This window comes from Saimiri boliviensis, chromosome 8 (genome assembly GCF_048565385.1).
Source record: "Saimiri boliviensis isolate mSaiBol1 chromosome 8, mSaiBol1.pri, whole genome shotgun sequence".
In the NCBI taxonomy this organism is placed as follows: Eukaryota; Metazoa; Chordata; class Mammalia; order Primates; family Cebidae; genus Saimiri; species Saimiri boliviensis.
Window position 1 is genome coordinate 73,830,115 of NC_133456.1, and position 17,408 is coordinate 73,847,522.

A 17,408-nucleotide genomic window follows, 5' to 3' on the forward strand; every position below is an offset into this window, starting at 1 on the left:
ACCAACCAGCCCCCTAGCAAGGAGGAGGACATCATCCCTCGTATTAAGTGGAGTATTGATACCACCCGGCGTGCTGTGGCTGAACTGGCTAGCCATGTGCAGAAAGCAGAAACTGACACCTTACACTAAAATTAACTTCAGATGGATTAAAGACTTACGCATAAAACCTACTACCATAAAAAACCTAGAAGAAAACTTAGGCAAAGCCATCCAGGACATAGGCACAGGCAAGAACTTTATGACTAAAACACCAAAAGCATTGGTAACAAAAGCCAAATAGACAAATGGGATCTAATTAAACTCCAGAGCTTCTACACAGCAAAAGAAACAATCATTAGAGTGAACCGGCAACCAACAGAATGGGAAAACATTTTTGCAATCTACCCATCTGACAAAGAGCTAATGTCCAGAATCTACAAAGAACTACAGATTTACAAGAAAAAAACAAACCCATTCAAAAGTGGGCAAATGATATGAACAGACATTTTACAAAAGAAGACATATGAGACCAACAAACATGAAAAAATGCTCATCACCCCTGGGAAATGCAAATCAAAACTGCATTGAGATGCCATCTCACGCCAGTTAGAATGGCGATCATTAAAAAATCTGGAGACAACAGATGCTGGAGAGGATGTGGAGAAATAGGAACACTTTTACACTGTTGGTGGGAGTGTAAATCAGTTCAACCATTGTGGAAGACAGTGTGGCGATTCCTCAAGGACCTAGAAATAGAAATTCCATTTGACCCAGCAATCCCATTACTGGGTATATATCCAAAGGATTATAAATCGTTCTACTATAAGGACACATGCACACGAATGTTCACTGCAGCACTGTTTGCAATAGCAAAGACCTGGAACCAACCCAAATGCCCATCGATGATAGACTGGACAGGGAAAATGTGGCACATATACACCATGGAATACTATGCAGCCATAAAAAATGATGAGTTCGTGTCCTTTGTAGGGACATGGATGAACAGCATTCTCAGCAAACTGACACAAGAGCAGAAAGTCAAACACCGCATGTTCTCACTCATAGGCGGGTGTTGAACAATGAGAACACATGGACACAGGGAGGGGAGCATCACACTCTGGGGTCTGTGGGGGGAACTAAGGGAGAAACAGTGGGGGGTGGGGAGTTGGGGAGGGATAACATGGGGAGAAATGCCAGATATAGGTGATGGGGATGGAGGCAGCAAACCACGTTGCTATGTATGTACCTATGCAACAATCCTGCATGTTCTTCACATGTACCCCAAAACCTAAAACGCAATTATATAGATATATAGATATATATATATAAAATAAAATGGATTAACCAGTGTGAGAAATGACTGAATGATTAAATAATTATTCTTTATAATTTTCAGTGACTTTTTCTAAATGGATATGTATAAATCTAATTTTAATTGCATTTTCTCAGTGACAACTAAGACATTTAACTTAAAACCTTTGTTGAGAAATAAAATTGATTTATGTTTTAACTGAAAAAAAAAAAAAAAAAAAAAAAAAAACCAAACTTTTTACCAGTGGAGAAGTTGGGCTGGGAAATCGGTAGGAAGTAGTGAAAGCAATGTCTCAGGCATTTAGGATGTTTATCAGAAATTGCTGGAGGCTACTGCGGCACTGGAGGAACGTAATAAAAGGTGTGAGGGTGATTAATTACCAATGTAAGATGAACTGTGAGCATCGCAGGACTTGCCTGCCAGCATATGGAGAAGCTCATCTCCTGTAGCCACAGGGTAGAAAAGGCAGAGTGTCAGGCGCAGAACTTAATTATAAGGAAATGGAGTTCTACAGAAGGCCGGGTTTTCATGGTAAGTCCACAGCGATAAGGTTAGGGCTTTGATTAGGAAGAAGTGGCACTCTAGGACTTGGGAGAGGGACATCTGGTCAATGAATCCGAAAATCTCAAATTCTGAGATTCCCCTAAATGCTCTGGGCCTGCAGAAGTGACCTGCCCTCCCTGCTAAACACTAGTGCTCCTCACGTGCTTGAAGAGAAGAGGCTTCTATCCTGTAAAACAACACAGGCCCAGCTCAGCAAATGCTCCTAGAACAATCGTTAGAGTTAAGTCACGAAATCACTCATCCAGGGAAGTGTTGAGACCACCAGGGGAGAACAGGGATCATACCCGTGAGGGGCTGTCAGACGTAGCCAACCCATCTCAGCAGAAGCCAGGAGAGCAGGTGTGGGAGCAGCCCCTGAGGGTGCTAGGTCAAGCGAGTGGCAGAATATAAACTGTGGTAGGAGAGTTTATCAACACGGAGCCACGCTTCACCACACAGGACTCAGTGCCCAGGCACTCTAGGAGACGTCGTGAATACGCTGTGACGTTAACTGTTGAAACTGCCATGGCAGGTGCCGGGGGGAGGAGACCCAAAGACTCAGAGAAGGAGCTTGGGGTAAGAACATGGGGCCAATGGTAAACAGCTTGGATGGTCGGTCAACGCCTAGAAGGAGAAATAGTGGAAGTCTGGGGACAGTGAGACCCGGGGAACTTAGAGACGGATGAGCTGTGGGACTGGGAGTGTGTCACATGTTAATGACCTCCAAAGAACACCTACCACAGACGACGAATTAAGCAACCTGTAGGCCGAGCAGCCAGGCTGGCTGACGTCAGCTGGTCGTCATCACTGCCCACCTTAGCACTGGCGTGACCGGCCAGTGAACAGAGTAGGCATGGTTGTAGGGATGGAAGTCGTGCATGAGCCCAACAGAAGAGGCTTGCACCCCCCAAGGCTGATCTAGTGGCTGCATGGACGGTTTACTAGCCAGAGACTAGTGAATGGTGCACCCCAGGGGCTGGTCCTCAAAGATACCAATCAACCACTTGGTGGTACATGGACTCCATCAGAACTCTTCTACTCTGGGAGGATCAGTGATCGTCTTGAGTGGAATTGACACATATTCCAGATACGGGTTTTTCTTTCGTCACTACAGGGTTTCAGCACCATTCTCCAAGGACTTAGAATTTGAATCAGTGGTACAAGACCTCATATAATATTGCATCAGGAAGAAGGACATATTTTAGAACAAAAGAGGTACAGAAGCGGATCTGTGACTGTGGGATCCTCCAGGCCAATCACATTTTGTGCCACATAGAAGCCACTAGCCTTCCTATTAGAGCAATGGGATACATCTTTGCGGGTACTGTTGAAGTGCCAGTTTTGAAATGATGCCTCATGATATGGGATATCTTTCTCCAGGGTATAGTTTATACTCTAAATCAATAATCACGTATGGTACTGTGTTCCCAATAGATAGCATACGGGGTTATAGACACTAAATAGCGGAAGTAGATGTGGTCCCCTTGGGGAGTTTTATTTCCTGCATGAGCAGCTAACACCCTGTTATCTAGACATCCTGGTTCCTAGAGAGGAAATACTTCCACCAGGGGTACAATGAGAGTCCCTTAAGCCACGGCTGCCCCTCCTCCAGTCACTTCTGACTCTTTGTGCCAAGGAAAGCAGTGACCACCCTTGTGTGGGTAATTGACCCTGCTCATCACAAGGAGGTAAGATCACAGGTAAAACATCGGCAAGGCTGTATAGAAAACTAGAGCAACATAATTAACAAGCTTGATCTAATAGCAGAATTCTATATTCATGACATAGAGAACGAAAATTCTTTTCTAGCACACGTAGAATATTTATAAAAATTGATGGCATGGGAGATCAAAATAAGTCTATTAAACAAATACTAAAGAGTTGACAGCTTGTATGTTGATGCTTGCCAAGCATTTTTGTTTGTTTGTTTGTTTGAGATGGAATCTCATTTGGCCACCCAGGCTAGAGGGCAGCAGCGCCGTCTTGGCTCACAGCAACCTCTGCCTCCCTGATTCAAGCAACTCTCCTTCCTCACCCTCAGCACACACCACCACTCCTGGCTAATTTTTTGTATTTTTAGTAGAGGTGAGGTTTTGCCATGTTGGCCAGGGTGGTCTCAAACTCCTGACCTCAGATGATCCACCTGCCTCAGCCTCCCAAAGTGCTGGGATTACAGGCGTGAGCCACCATGCCTGGCCTGCCACGCATTATGCATCATGCCCCTCCACGGTGGTAGGTTAGGTTTCCTGGAAAGCAGGCTCTGAGATGGAGATTCAGGTGCAAAATTATCAGTCATAGTCCAAACCTCGGCGCCACACAATAGACCCACGTGACAGACCTGCATGGGCACCCCCTGAATCTAAATCAGAAATTATAACTTCTAAGTTGAAATCACAAACAAACAACCCAAAATGTTTACGGAGTAATCTCGCAACTAACACCTTTGAAAGAGAGGAGGGAGAAGCTGGAATGAGCAGAGGACGAAGCCGAGTTGCACTGAGGCATGAAGTCCTCATTCCAAGCAGTGTTACCCACCGAGAGCTCTAGGCTGTGTCAGCCCTGCAGAGCCGGGGCAAGGGGCCTACTGCACTGAGCACTCATTGGATGCAAAGTACCTTTGGAAGAAGGTGTGACCTTGAGCGAAACAGTCCCCAAAGAAGGCCATCTTCTGGCAGCACTTCTGGAAGCTGGGAGACTTAATCTTTCATTCCTGAAAGAGGATCGTGGTAGCACCTCACTGACAATTTCAGCATATATTTCCAATATGCAGAATGTTTACTGACTTACGAATCATATACTTTTCCTATTATATTGATGTGTGCGTACATTATATAACACAAAAAAGAAATGTAGAAATGATGAGATAATTGATGAAATAAATAATGTTTTCAAACATCTTACTAATATGTGATGGTTTCATATTAGTACCAGCTAATATCATAAGACAAACACACTTTTAGGGCAAACTTCACTATTTATGGCAGGTATATAAATCAATTTTTCTTTTTTAAAAAAAATTTATTAATGATAATTATTTTTTTTGAGACGGAGTTTTGCTCTTGTTGCCCAGGTTGGAGTGCAGTGGCACAATCTTGGCTCACTGCAACCTCTGCCTCCCGGGTTCAAGTGATTCTCCTGCCTCGGCCTTCTGAGTAGCTGGGATTACAGGTGCCCACTACCATGCCAGCTAATTTTTGTATTCTTAGTAGAGGGGGGTTTCACCATGTTGGTCAGGCTGGTCTTAAACTCCTGACCTCAGGTGATCCACCTGCCTCAGCCTCCCAAAGTGCTGGGATTATAGGTGTGAGCCACTGTGCACAGCCATAAATCAGTATTTCTAATAATCTTGATAATTTCCCATTTTTGGCCAACTTCTTGCCAGATTTGATGAACTCATTCTGCCCTGGAGTGCAGCTGACTAAAAGCTGACCCCAGAGCATCCAGCTCGGCCTCTTTCCCGTTGCCCACCTTTGCTTGCTTTGCTTATCGTCAGTTGTGCTTTCTTTGAAGGAATCCTATAACAATTTTTTAAATTAACAAATAATAGCTATACATATTCATGGGGTACATGGTGATGTTTTGATATATACATTGTATGCTGTTCAGATCAGGCTAATTAGCATATCCATCATCTCAAAGATTTATCTTTGTCTGAGTCTAGAATATTCAATATTCTCCTTTGAGCTATTTGAAATTATATAACATATTATTGTGAACTCTATCATCCTACAGTGGTATAGAACACGAGAACCAATCTAGGTGTAATTTCCTATCTTTTAACAAATCTCTCCCTGTCCCTCCCCTCCCCCTGCCCTTCCCAGCCTCTACCTCTGTTCTATTTTTCACTTCTATGAGATCATAGAAGAGATCACAGGCGCTTCCCCACATGAGTGAGAACACGTGGTATTTAGCTTTCTGTTCCTCGCTTATTTCACTTAACTAACGTCTTCCAGTGCCCTCCATGTTGTCACAAATGACAGGATTCATTCTTTTTTATGGGCGAACAATATTCCATTGTGTGTGTGTACCCCATTCTCTATCCATTCATAAAGAAATTTTTTAAGAGGGTCTCCCCTCAAGGAATTTTTTGTAAGGGTTCATTTAGTTAAATTAAATAACTCAGTCTGAATATCCACTTACCCCGTCACACAGAATCTGCAGTATTTCTCAATATGCTGAAAGCAAATTAAAGTGAGAAGGCGCCACTGTTAATCTCTGCATTTTGGACGTTGCCTGCTTTACTCAGGAGACCTCATGGCTGTCTGAGATGCAACCTGTTGAGGACAACAGTGTACATCAGCACACAAAATATTAATCAAGATTAAGTTCTTATTTTGTAGACAAAAATAACTAGCAACTTCAGTTCTAGTCTTTTCTGCCTACTTCTCTATGGATCGTTTTTCACACTCGTTGGGTGGAGGCACAGCATTTTGGAGATCTCTCATCTAGTGAGCAGAAAGTTCATGCACCCCACGTTTGGTATTTGTAGTCAGTGCTGAGAGATACTGCCTTCCCAATTTTTCTTCTTTTCCTTCATGCTGCTGTTGACCACCTATCCTTGTTAATACGTATTTTCTTCATGAATGTTTTTCATTTCTAATTAAAAAACAGTCATTCTGAGGGTCAAGTAGGCCTGTGAGACTATCTCCTACTAAATGTTTGTTTAAAGCCCTATTCTCAGGTTCTTAGTAAGCATCTCCGTCTGCACACAACAATTATATGTGGAACATATAAAAATTTCTGAGTAATTCAACATCAAGTTGAAAAACACATCAGACTGGCAAAAACACTTTTGTTTAATGAGACCAGATTCTTAACACTACCTATGCGGCCGGGCGCAGTGGCTCACACCTGTAATTCCAACACTTTAGGAAGCTGAGGTGGACAGATCATCTGAGGTCAGGGGTTCGAGACCAGTCTGGCCAACATGGTGAAAACCTGTCTCTACTAAAAATACAAAAATTAGCTGGGCATAGTGGCATGACCCTGTATCCCAGCTGCTTTGGAGGCCGAGACAGGAGAATCACTTGAACCCAGGAAGCGGAGGTTGCAGTGAGCCGAGGTTGCAGCAAGCCGAGATCGCACCATTGCATGCCAGCCTGGGTGACAAGAATGAAACACCACCCCTAAATAAATAGATAAATAAATAAAACTAGCTGTGTTTCAGAATTGTCTATAGCACTGAGGAAAAAAAAAACCCGAAACAAAAACAAAAAACCCCAAATCTTACTCATTTTTGGATTCCACTTGCATTCATTCAGATTAGGATCAGTTATGAGTAAAGACTTAACACCAAATTCTCCATTATAGGAGTTGATTGCTTTCCCACATAAATGACTGCTGGAAGGTAGAGTGAGTGGCAATGGTGCTCCATGAGCTCCTTAGGGACCCAAGCTCTCTACTGCTCTTCATTCCAGGGCATGGCCTCTGTCTTCACGGTCTAGTCTAGTGGGTGCAGCTCCACCCATCACGTCTGTGTTCCCCGCAGAAAGATGAAGGAAGAGACAAAAAAAGAAATGGGCAAAGGCTGCACATCATCTGACTGTGAAGGCCGGTTCCCAGACGCTGCCATGTGACACTCCCTCTGACACCCCATTGTCTAGAACTTAGTCACGTGTCCACAATTTCATATAAGAGAAGCTGACAAATACGTTGTGTATTCTGGGCAACTATATGCTTAGCTAAAATTTGGGACATTTATTCCTACATAAGAAGATAAATTCTGGGGGAGAGCCAACAGTCAGTCAATTCATAAATCAATAACACGCCAGGCCTTGACCGGCTTTGGAAATCCATGTCCCTTTAGGATCGGTTGGAGAAGGTTTTGCCCTAAGCTCATCCTAGGGATATCACATTACAGCTGGAATTAGCAACTGTTTGCATGTCCTCTTGGAGAATGTGGAATAGCCCTAAGTGCAGTGAAAATGTGCACAAGAGTGACTGCATGAGCTCTGTTCATGTTATCTCATGAGATGCTGCCAGGCACTCATTCTGCCAGGCTACTTTAAGTTGGGTGAAAGAGAAAAAATAAATATTTCAATTGAAATGCCCTGGGAGGCCAGGTGCAGTGGCTCATGCCTGTAATCCCCGCACTTTGGGAGCCCGAGACAGGAGGATCGCTTGAGCCCAGGAATTTGGGATTAGCCTGGGCAACACAGTCTCTACAAAAAATAAAAATAAATGCCCTGGAATTCTTTGGACAAGAATTAAAAGTTATGTTCATCTCTCTCATACTCCTCTTTCTCAGGGTGCTAGGAAAATAATATTAAAAAGAACAAACAAAATGTAACCATTTCTTATAAATTTGGTCCCAGTGGTGATCCAGTCTAAATAGAGATTTTTTCCAGCCACTTTTGCCAGCCATTATTTAGAAAGTAATAACCAGAAGTGTTTTTGGCTTGAAACTGCTACACAGAGTGTCCTGAAAACAAAACTAGGAATTAGACAATTCCAGGGGATGTTGTTGACATCATTTCTATGTGGATGACAACCCCTCAGTACACATATGAATGGTGTGCACGGTTGTGCAATGCTGCTGTCCTGCCTGGAAGCAGTGTAACTTGTCTGTTCCTCTCAAAATATGTATAAGCTGGTAAGATAAGCAGATGGTACCGACGGTCCCAAGAATACTCAAGAGCTATTCTGTTCTTGCATAAAACTGCTTTCAAAGGTAGTCCAGAGAACTTGATTTAACCTTATCAATGGCTACCAAAAGGGTGCAGATAATCCAGTGAGGCTGCAATATTTCTGATTTCCAGGTGTCTATTTTAAAGACAAAGCTATAGGTTCCTACAGTGCAGCAGAGTATGATCTGCATTAACAATTCTGTAACATCATTAATCAGGAGAATTTAAGACTCCTGACTTTATCGCTTTCATGCACACCTGTTCCTGCTGGAAATAAACAAATAGAGAGAAACGGCAGGTGCATGGCGGCTTTACTGACTTAAGGATCATCATTAACAGCATCTTTAAAGCTAGGTGTCTTTCAGCTTCAAGGGTGTTTCCAATATATAATTCCCATCAGAGTCAATTCTCATTAGAAAATATTTTTAAAAATGTAATCCAGAGCTTTCTTTTAAAAAATATGTTTTAAAATTATTAACCAAATCAGCCTTTTAAGCAAGTGTATTTTCAAGGACGGGAGAGGATATCCTGAAACATTTCATTACATTAACTACTATTATATGCAGGACTCAGCAAATTAGAATTAGTTTGGCTTCATTTGATGTAAAATAAGAAGGAATAAACTCATATTTCGTCTTCCATTTTTCTTTCTTTCTTTTTTTTTACCTTGAGATGGAGTCTTGCTCTGTTCCCCAGGCTAGAGTGATCTTGGCTCGCTACGACCTCTGCCTCCCAGGTTTAAGTGATTATTCTGCTTCAGCCTTCCAAGTAGCTGGGACTACACGCATGCGCTGCCATGCCTAGCTAATTTTTGTATTTTTGGTAGAGACAGGGTTTCGCTATGTTAGCCAGGCTGGTCTTGAACTCCTGATCTCAAGTGATCTGCTCACCTTGATCTCCTAAAGCGCTAGGCTTACAGGCATGAGCCACCACATCCAGCAGCTCTTCCCTCTTTCTATTGGTCCTTAACCTTTATTATGATACCTTTTAGAATACGATGTAAGATATGGTACCTCTTCCAAGAAATGCACTCAGCTACATATACACAAACTTTACCATAACATTTCAAGGATTATTGAGTCATAAAATCTATTCACAGACCCTCTAGTTTCAAGACCTTAATCTAGAGGCTAGTGTAGGATGAAAATAAATTATAAGAACTCAAAATAAAATTAATTCCAGGTTTGAAGAAAAAGTTAGTGGAGTTTTTTTTTTTTTTTTAACATTAATTTGAAAACAAATCACTTTGGAGACAAAATCACTACTTTCAGGAATCACCTCCATTGACCTCTTTAAATTCACAAACCAAATTATATAAAATGAAGTAGTATACATTTCAAATATAATTCATTGTGCTCTGTACAATTCAAAGCACACTTGAATTTTTTGCTGGTTTTCTTTTGTTTGCTTTTTAACAATGGGAAACTCACACTCTATTCATACTGAAGATTTTCACATCAGAACTTTTTCATTTTGTTTGAGTTCACAGGTGAAAATGTTGTGAAAGTTCATTTACACCACACTGAAGGATGACATCTTCAGCCCCATTTATTTACTAACAACTTTATTGAGATATAATTCACACACCATATAATTCACTCACTTAATACAGTTATGTGACAATTACCACGATAAGTTCAGGCCATTTTCATGAACCATAAAGAAATCCTGTGCCCATTAGATGAATCCTGTACTCCCCATTTGTCACTCCCCAACAATTCTAGCCTTAGGCAACCACTAATGTACTTTCTGTCTCTAGAGATTCACCTGTTTTGGACATTTGTTAAAAACGTTCATACAGTACGTGGCCTTTTGTGGCTGGCTTCTTTTACTTAGCATAATGTCTTCAAGATTCATCTTGTAGAATGTATCAATACATACTTTTTTTTTTTTTTGAGACAGGGTCTCACGCTGTTGCCCAGGCTGGAGTGGAGTGGCATGATCACAGCTCACTGCAGCCTCAACATCCTGGACTCAAGAGATCCTCCCACCTCAGCCTCCCAAGTAGCTGGAATTACATGCGTGTGCCGCCATGTCCAGCTAAATTTCTTTTTAGTTTTTGTAGAGACAGGGTTTTGTTACGTCACCCAGGCTGGTTGTGAATTTCTGGCCTCAAGCAATCCTCCGCCTCAGCCTCCCAAAGTGCTGGGATTACAGGTGTGAGCCACTGTGCCTGGTCCTTTATTTCTCATGGCTGAATAATAGTCCACTGCATGGATACATCAGATTTGGCTTATCTATTCATTAGTTAATAGACATTTGGGTTGCATCCAGCTTTTGGCCATTATGAGTAATTCTACTATAAATATTTGTGTACAAGTTTTTGTATCGACCAGCCCCTTAATTTTTAACTACACAAGTCAAAAAGTAAAAAAGAGAACTCTTATAACAAAATTATACAAAATATGTTTTGTAACAATTTTTGATTTTTCAAGATTCAGTCATTTCCATATGTAAAATCACAAAGGCTTATCATAACAGGGGACTGGTATCATTACTCTATCACAGAATTGGGAACTCCTAGGTTAGATGTTCTCTAAGACCCTTCTTACACTAAGTTAACAACTTACTACTTTCTATTATTTCTCCGTAAACAGAAGAGGAAAGACTAGGTCATCCCCTGGGTTTAGGGAAATGATCAACAAACGTTACCGAGGCTTGCACAGAAGTGATATATTGAGCACGATTTACCACACTACCCTGAGTTCCCTGTACTGGTTTGAAGTACTCGGTTCCTTTACCAATTTCCAACTGTGTTGTTCTTACAACTTTAATGTTTGTTGAGTGTATGTATGATTCATAAGACTTCTGATCACTACTATGTGTGTGAGGTTGAAAGGGGTCAAAATGAATGTACAACTTAGCAGCATTTATCATTTATTAATTGATGACACATTTCTCCAACGATCACCGCACTTGAGAATCATTTATGCCTGAGCCTCTTTCATCCGCTATTATGGTATTACATTCACACAGGTTCATGCACTGAATTCATCTGATAGGGGCAGATTCAGAGGCATGGGAAGCACACGCCTAAAGATCTGACCATTAGCGTCGTCGCACAGAAGACTCTACTGATTATTTCTTTCGCTTTGTATTTCAGAACAATCTTACTTTGGATTTTCGGATTTAATTTCACTGAACTTCAGTGCGCATTACCTGATGCTAGCATGTGGGGCATAAGCTGGGAGGCTGAATCACAACTTGCTGCTGGGGGGGCCTGCCAAGCTTTGCCATTCTTTCAGGGGAGGGTTTCCCTGAGAAGCCAGCTTTTTTAGATAGTCACTGGGCTCCAGTTGGGGAATATCAGGGTTCTGCCTGTAATATTTCTGCAACTTCTCTAGAACAGTGGGCAACCCAACTGTGGAAGCATAGAACATGGGCCCGCCCCTGTGCCTTGGCCATCCGTATCCATGTAAATAGACAACATCAATGTGCTCTGGGCTAGCAGCAATCCCTTCTCCCAAGATACGGAAGGCTTCATTGATAAGTGAATATAAGCAGCGCTCCAGGATCTCATCCCGGCTGATGATACGTGGTTCAATGTGATGGGTTTCTCTATACTGTGATAGGAATGTGGAAAGCCAGGGATCAGGTTTGTGAATCCTACCCAATGGCTTGTCATATTGATACCAGCCCTTACCTGTCTTCTGGCCAAATCGTCCTAATTCACAGAGCACATCAGGAATTGGGCAGTATCTCCTATTGCCTCTTTTTCGGGCAGGAGTTCCTGGAGGCAACGTAGGTCCGGTAAGACCTTGCCCCTTTCTAGATTTCCAGCCTACATCCAACCCAGCAAGATCGGACACTCTAAAAGGTCCCATTTTAAAACCAAACTCTTCCAGCACCTGATCTACTTCCTCTGGCTTGCTGCCTTCTTCTAATAAGAAATATGTCTGATTGTAATAAGGATTCAACATTCGATTCCCCACAAATCCAAAACAGTTGCCTACGACGACCCCAATCTTTTTAATCTTTTTTGATAAGTTCATAACAGTGGCAATAGTCGTGGGGGAAGAGTATCGGCTGGGAATAACCTCTAGCAACTTCATGATATGAGCTGGTGAAAAGAAGTGAGTGCCAATGACCAAGTGAGGGCGACTTGTGGAAGAAGCAAGCTCATCAACGTCCAGGGCTGAAGTGTTGGTGCACAGAAAAGCTTCTGGTTTGCACACAGCTGAGAGTTCAGCAAAGACCTGCTTCTTCAGGCTCATGTCCTCAAACACTGCTTCAATGACTAAATCTACACCACCAAGCTCCTTCATAGATGAAGTTAACCTGGGTTTTGGTCCTGACCAAGCGTGGCCACTCTGTTGCATTTTGGATGCTTCTTTTTCCAAGACAGAGGTAATTATCTTGTTTGCAGTTGCTAGCTGGTTTTTGTCTGAGTCTACAGCAATCACAGGAATCCCGGCCCTTGCAAAAGAAATGACAATGCCTCGGCCCATTGTTCCCAAGCCTGCAGATAAAAATTGAAGGAGAAAAAGAATGACTCAGTGGTATTGTGAACTGATAAACGTTATTCACTGGATGGAAGGCTTATGTGACAATGTGGCATTTAAAGAAACTGAAGAAACACAAATGGATTGAGTACTAGTTAAGACTCTGCACTCTGTTAAGTGTTTCAGAGGATATAAAAGCTAGTTGGATTCACACACACAAATAGAAACCATAAAAACTAACAAACGAGTCGAACAAGATTGTAGGTACACAATTGATATACAAAAACCAAGTATATTTCTATATATTAGCAATGAACAATCTGAATATAAAGTTAAACAATTCTACTTACAATAACATCAAAAAGAATAATACACAGGAATAAATTTAATAAAGAATAGGAGGATTGGTACACTAAAAACTACGAAACACTGTTAACAGAAATTAAATAAGACCTAAATAAATGGAAAAACATTAAATATTTCTGTATCAGGCAACTTAATATTGTTAAGGTGGCAATACTACCCAAATTGATGTGAAGAATCAACACAATTCCTATAAAAATCCCACCTGGTTTTTTGCAGAATCAATAAGCTGATCCTAAAATTCACAGAGAAATGCCAGAAAACCAGAAGAGCTAAAACAATATTGAAAAAGAAGAACAAAGTTGGAGGATTCACTCTTCCCAATTTCAAATCATATGACAAAACTATTCAAGGCTGGGTGAGGGGGCTCATGCCTATAATCCCAGAACTTTGGGAGGCCAAGGTGAGAGGATTGCTTCAAGCCAAGAGTTTGAGACCAGCCCGGGCAGCATAGTGAGACTCCAACTCTATAAAAAATTAAAAATTAGCCAGGCTTGATGGGGCAAGCCTATAGTCACAGCTATTTGGGAAGATGAAGCAAGAGGATATCTTGAACCCAGGAGTTTGAGGATTGCAGTGAGCTATGATCACCCAGCACTCTAGCCTGGGTGACAGATTAAGATCCTGTCTCAAAAACAAAAAACAAACAAACAAACAAAAACCACCTACAGTATTCAAGACAGTGTGATAATGGCAAAAGGACAGCCATATAGATCAGCAGAATAGAACTGACAGCCAAAAATAAACCCATACAATTATGGCCAATTGATTTTTAACAAGACTGCCAAGAACATTCAATAGATAAAGTATAGTCTTTTCAACAAATGGCTGGGACATTCTGGATATCCCCATGCAAAAGAATGAGGTTGGACCCTTCCTCACACCATATACAAAAACTAACTGAAAATGAATCATGGGCCTAAATGTAAGAGCTAAAACTATAAAAGTTTGAGGAGCAGATCTTAGGAGAAAGTCTGATGGGTACATCTTTGTGATATTGAATTAGGCAATGGTTTCTAAGATATGACACCCAAAGCACAGACAACACATGGCCAATAAGCACATGAAAAGATGTTGAACATCAATAGTCATTAGGAAATGCAAATCAAAACCACAGTGAGGTAACACTTCAAACCTACTAGGATGGCAATAATGAAAAAGACAGATAATAACAGATTTTGGTGAGGATTTGGAGAAATTAGAACAGTGATACATTGCTGGAAAATTTTTAAATGGTACAGTTGCTGTGAAAAAAAGTTTAGCAATTACTCAAAATGTTAAACATGGAGTAATTATATGATCCAACAATTCCACTGATATCTAAATCTCCAAGAGAACTGAAAATATATGTCCACATAAAGCTTGTACATGAATGTCCATTAGCAGCATTATTAAAAATTGCCAAATGCAGCCATAAAAAAGAATAAAATCCCACATTTGCAACAACATAGATGCAGCTGGAGGCCATTATCCTAAGCAAATTAACACAGAAACAGAAAACCAAATACTGCATGCTCTCACTTATAAGTGTGAGCTAAACATTGGTTACACATGGCCCCAAAGACGGGAAAAATAAACACTGGGGATTCCAAAAAGGGCTGTGAGGGAAGAGGTAAGGGTTGAAAACCTACCTATTGGGTACTATGTTCACTACTTGAGAGGACATTAGAAGCCCAAAGTTTGGCATCACATAATATATACACCCATGTAACAAACCTGCACGTATACCCCCAAATCTAAAATGTAAAATTAAATAATTTCAGAAACCCCAAGCTAACGCTGGATCCAGAAAATTGTGTTTATTACATGCTCACAGAACTTATACACATTGTTCTTACCTCCTCCCCAAAAGAAATAGATCAGTAGCTATCATCACTTACTAATTAAATTGGGGGTCATTATATGTTCAACAGAATCAACTGTCTTCCACAGAAATGGAATCTTTCAAAATCTGAGATACAGTGAGAAATTTTTAATGAAATTTATTAATTTAGTGTAGTTCTCCTGCTTTGTGATTTTCCTGTATCATGTCACTAGGCATTTTTTAAAGCTTTAAAACATTTTCCTGTAATTTTTGCATTTATACAATAAAAATAAATTTCACTTTGACATCAAAAAATTAGCCAGAAATAGAAGCAATTTGAATGTCCATCAACTGGTGAATGGATACACAAAATGGAGAATATTAATTCAGCCATAAAAAGGAATAAAATATGAGGTGGGTGGATCACTTGAGGTCAGGAGTTCAAGACCAGCCTGACAACATGATGAAACCCCACATCTACTAAAAATACAAAAGTTAGCTGGACGTGGTGGTGCACACCTGTAATCCCAGCTACTTGGGAGGTTGAGGCAGGAGAATCACTTGAACCTGGGAGGCGGAGGTTGCAGTGAGCCAAGATCGTGCCATTGCACTCTAGCCTGGGCAACAAGAGCAAAAAACTCTGTGGCGGGGGAAGAATAAAATAGTGATACATGCTATAACATGAATGAATCTTGAAAGCATTATGCTAAGTTAAAGAAGCTAGGGCCAGGTGCGGTGGCTCACACCTGTAATTCCAGCACTTTGGGAGGCCAAGGGGCAAGATCACTTGAATTCAGCAGTTCAAGACCAGCCTGGCCAACATGGCGAAACCCCATCTCTACCAGAAATGCAAAACATTACCCAGGTGTGGTGGCATGTGCCTATGGTCCCAGCTCCTCAGAAGGCTGAGGTGGGAGGAATGCTTGGACTTACGAAGAGAGGTTGCAATGAGTTGAGATTGCGCCACTGCACTCCAGCCTGGGTGACAGAGTAAGGCACCATCTCGGAAAAAAAAAAAAACACACAAAAGGCTACATGTTATATAGTTCCATTTATGTGAAATGTCCAGAAAAGGCAAATCCATAGACACAGAAAGTAGATTCTCAGTTGCCAAGCACTGGAGGGAAGGGTGCTGGCGAGTGAGTGTATTGATGGGTACTGGATTTCTTTGAGGAGTGATGAGAATGTTCTAAAGTTGATGTGACAATGGTTGCACAACTCTGTCAATACCTAAAAACCATTGAATTGTATGCTTTTTTGGTGATACTGTTACTATGCATTTTCTTATTTTTAAACATTGTGGCAAAATACACATATGATTTACCATCATAACTATTTTTAAGCACACAGTTCAGTGGCATTAAATACAGTCACAACGTTATACAACTATCATCAGAACTTTTTCAAATAGCAAAATGCAAACTCTGTACCTACTAAATGATAACTCCCATGTTCCCTCGCCCTAACCCTGGCCAACCATTCTATTTTCTATATCTGTGAATTTGACTACTCTAGATACCTCACATAAATGGAATTACACCGTATTTGATTGTTTGTGCTTGGCTTATTTCACTTAACAGTATGTCCTCATGGTTCATCCATGTTGTAACGTGGCAGAATTTTCTTCCTTTTTTAAGGCTGAATAATATTCCATTGTATGCATATACCAAATTTGATTTACCCATTCATCCTTCAATTTGGGTTGCTTGTACCTTTGGGCTATTTAAAATAATGCTGTTATAAACATGAGTGTATAAATATCTATTTGAGTCCCTGCTTTCAATTCTTTCTTTTTCTTTCTTTCTTTTTTTTTTTTTTTTTTTTGAGACAGAGTCTTGCTCTGTCGCCAGGCGCAGTGGCGCAATCTCGGCTCACGGCAACCTCTGCCTCCAGGGTTCAAGCATTTCTCCTGCCTCAGCCTCCCGAGTAGCTGGGACTACAGGCGTGCACCACTATGCTCAGCTAATTTTTGTATTTTAGTAGAGACGGGGTTTCACCATGTTGACCAGGATGGTCTCCATTTCTTGACCTCGTGATCCGCCCGTCTCAGCCTCCCAAAGTGCTGGGATTACAGGCTTGAGCCAGACTTTTTTTTTTTTTTTTTTTTTTGAGATAGAGTCTTACTCTGTCACCCAGGCTGGAGTGTAGCCACGGCTCTCAGTTCACTGCAACCTCACCTCCTGGGTTCAAGTGATTCTCCTGCCTCAGCCTCCCAAGTAGCTGGGATTACAGGTGTGTACCACCATGTCCAGCTAATTTTTGTATTTTTAGTAGAGATGGGATTTCACTGTGTTGGTCAGGCTGGTCTCAAATTCCTGACCTCAAGTGATCTGCTCGCC

General features: G+C 41.3%; 1 protein-coding gene across 1 annotated transcript in view; it reads right to left on the reverse strand.

The window, feature by feature from the left end:
* Positions 1–10,007: 10,007 nt before the first annotated feature.
* The window catches only part of EHHADH (enoyl-CoA hydratase and 3-hydroxyacyl CoA dehydrogenase), a 63,721-nt gene continuing 56,320 nt past the window's right edge, over positions 10,008–17,408 (reverse strand). The window contains exon 7 of the mRNA XM_010337668.3: positions 10,008–12,919. Coding sequence (XP_010335970.3) covers positions 11,658–12,919 — 1,262 coding nt within the window. The 3' untranslated portion in view covers positions 10,008–11,657. The remainder of the gene's footprint in view (positions 12,920–17,408) is intronic.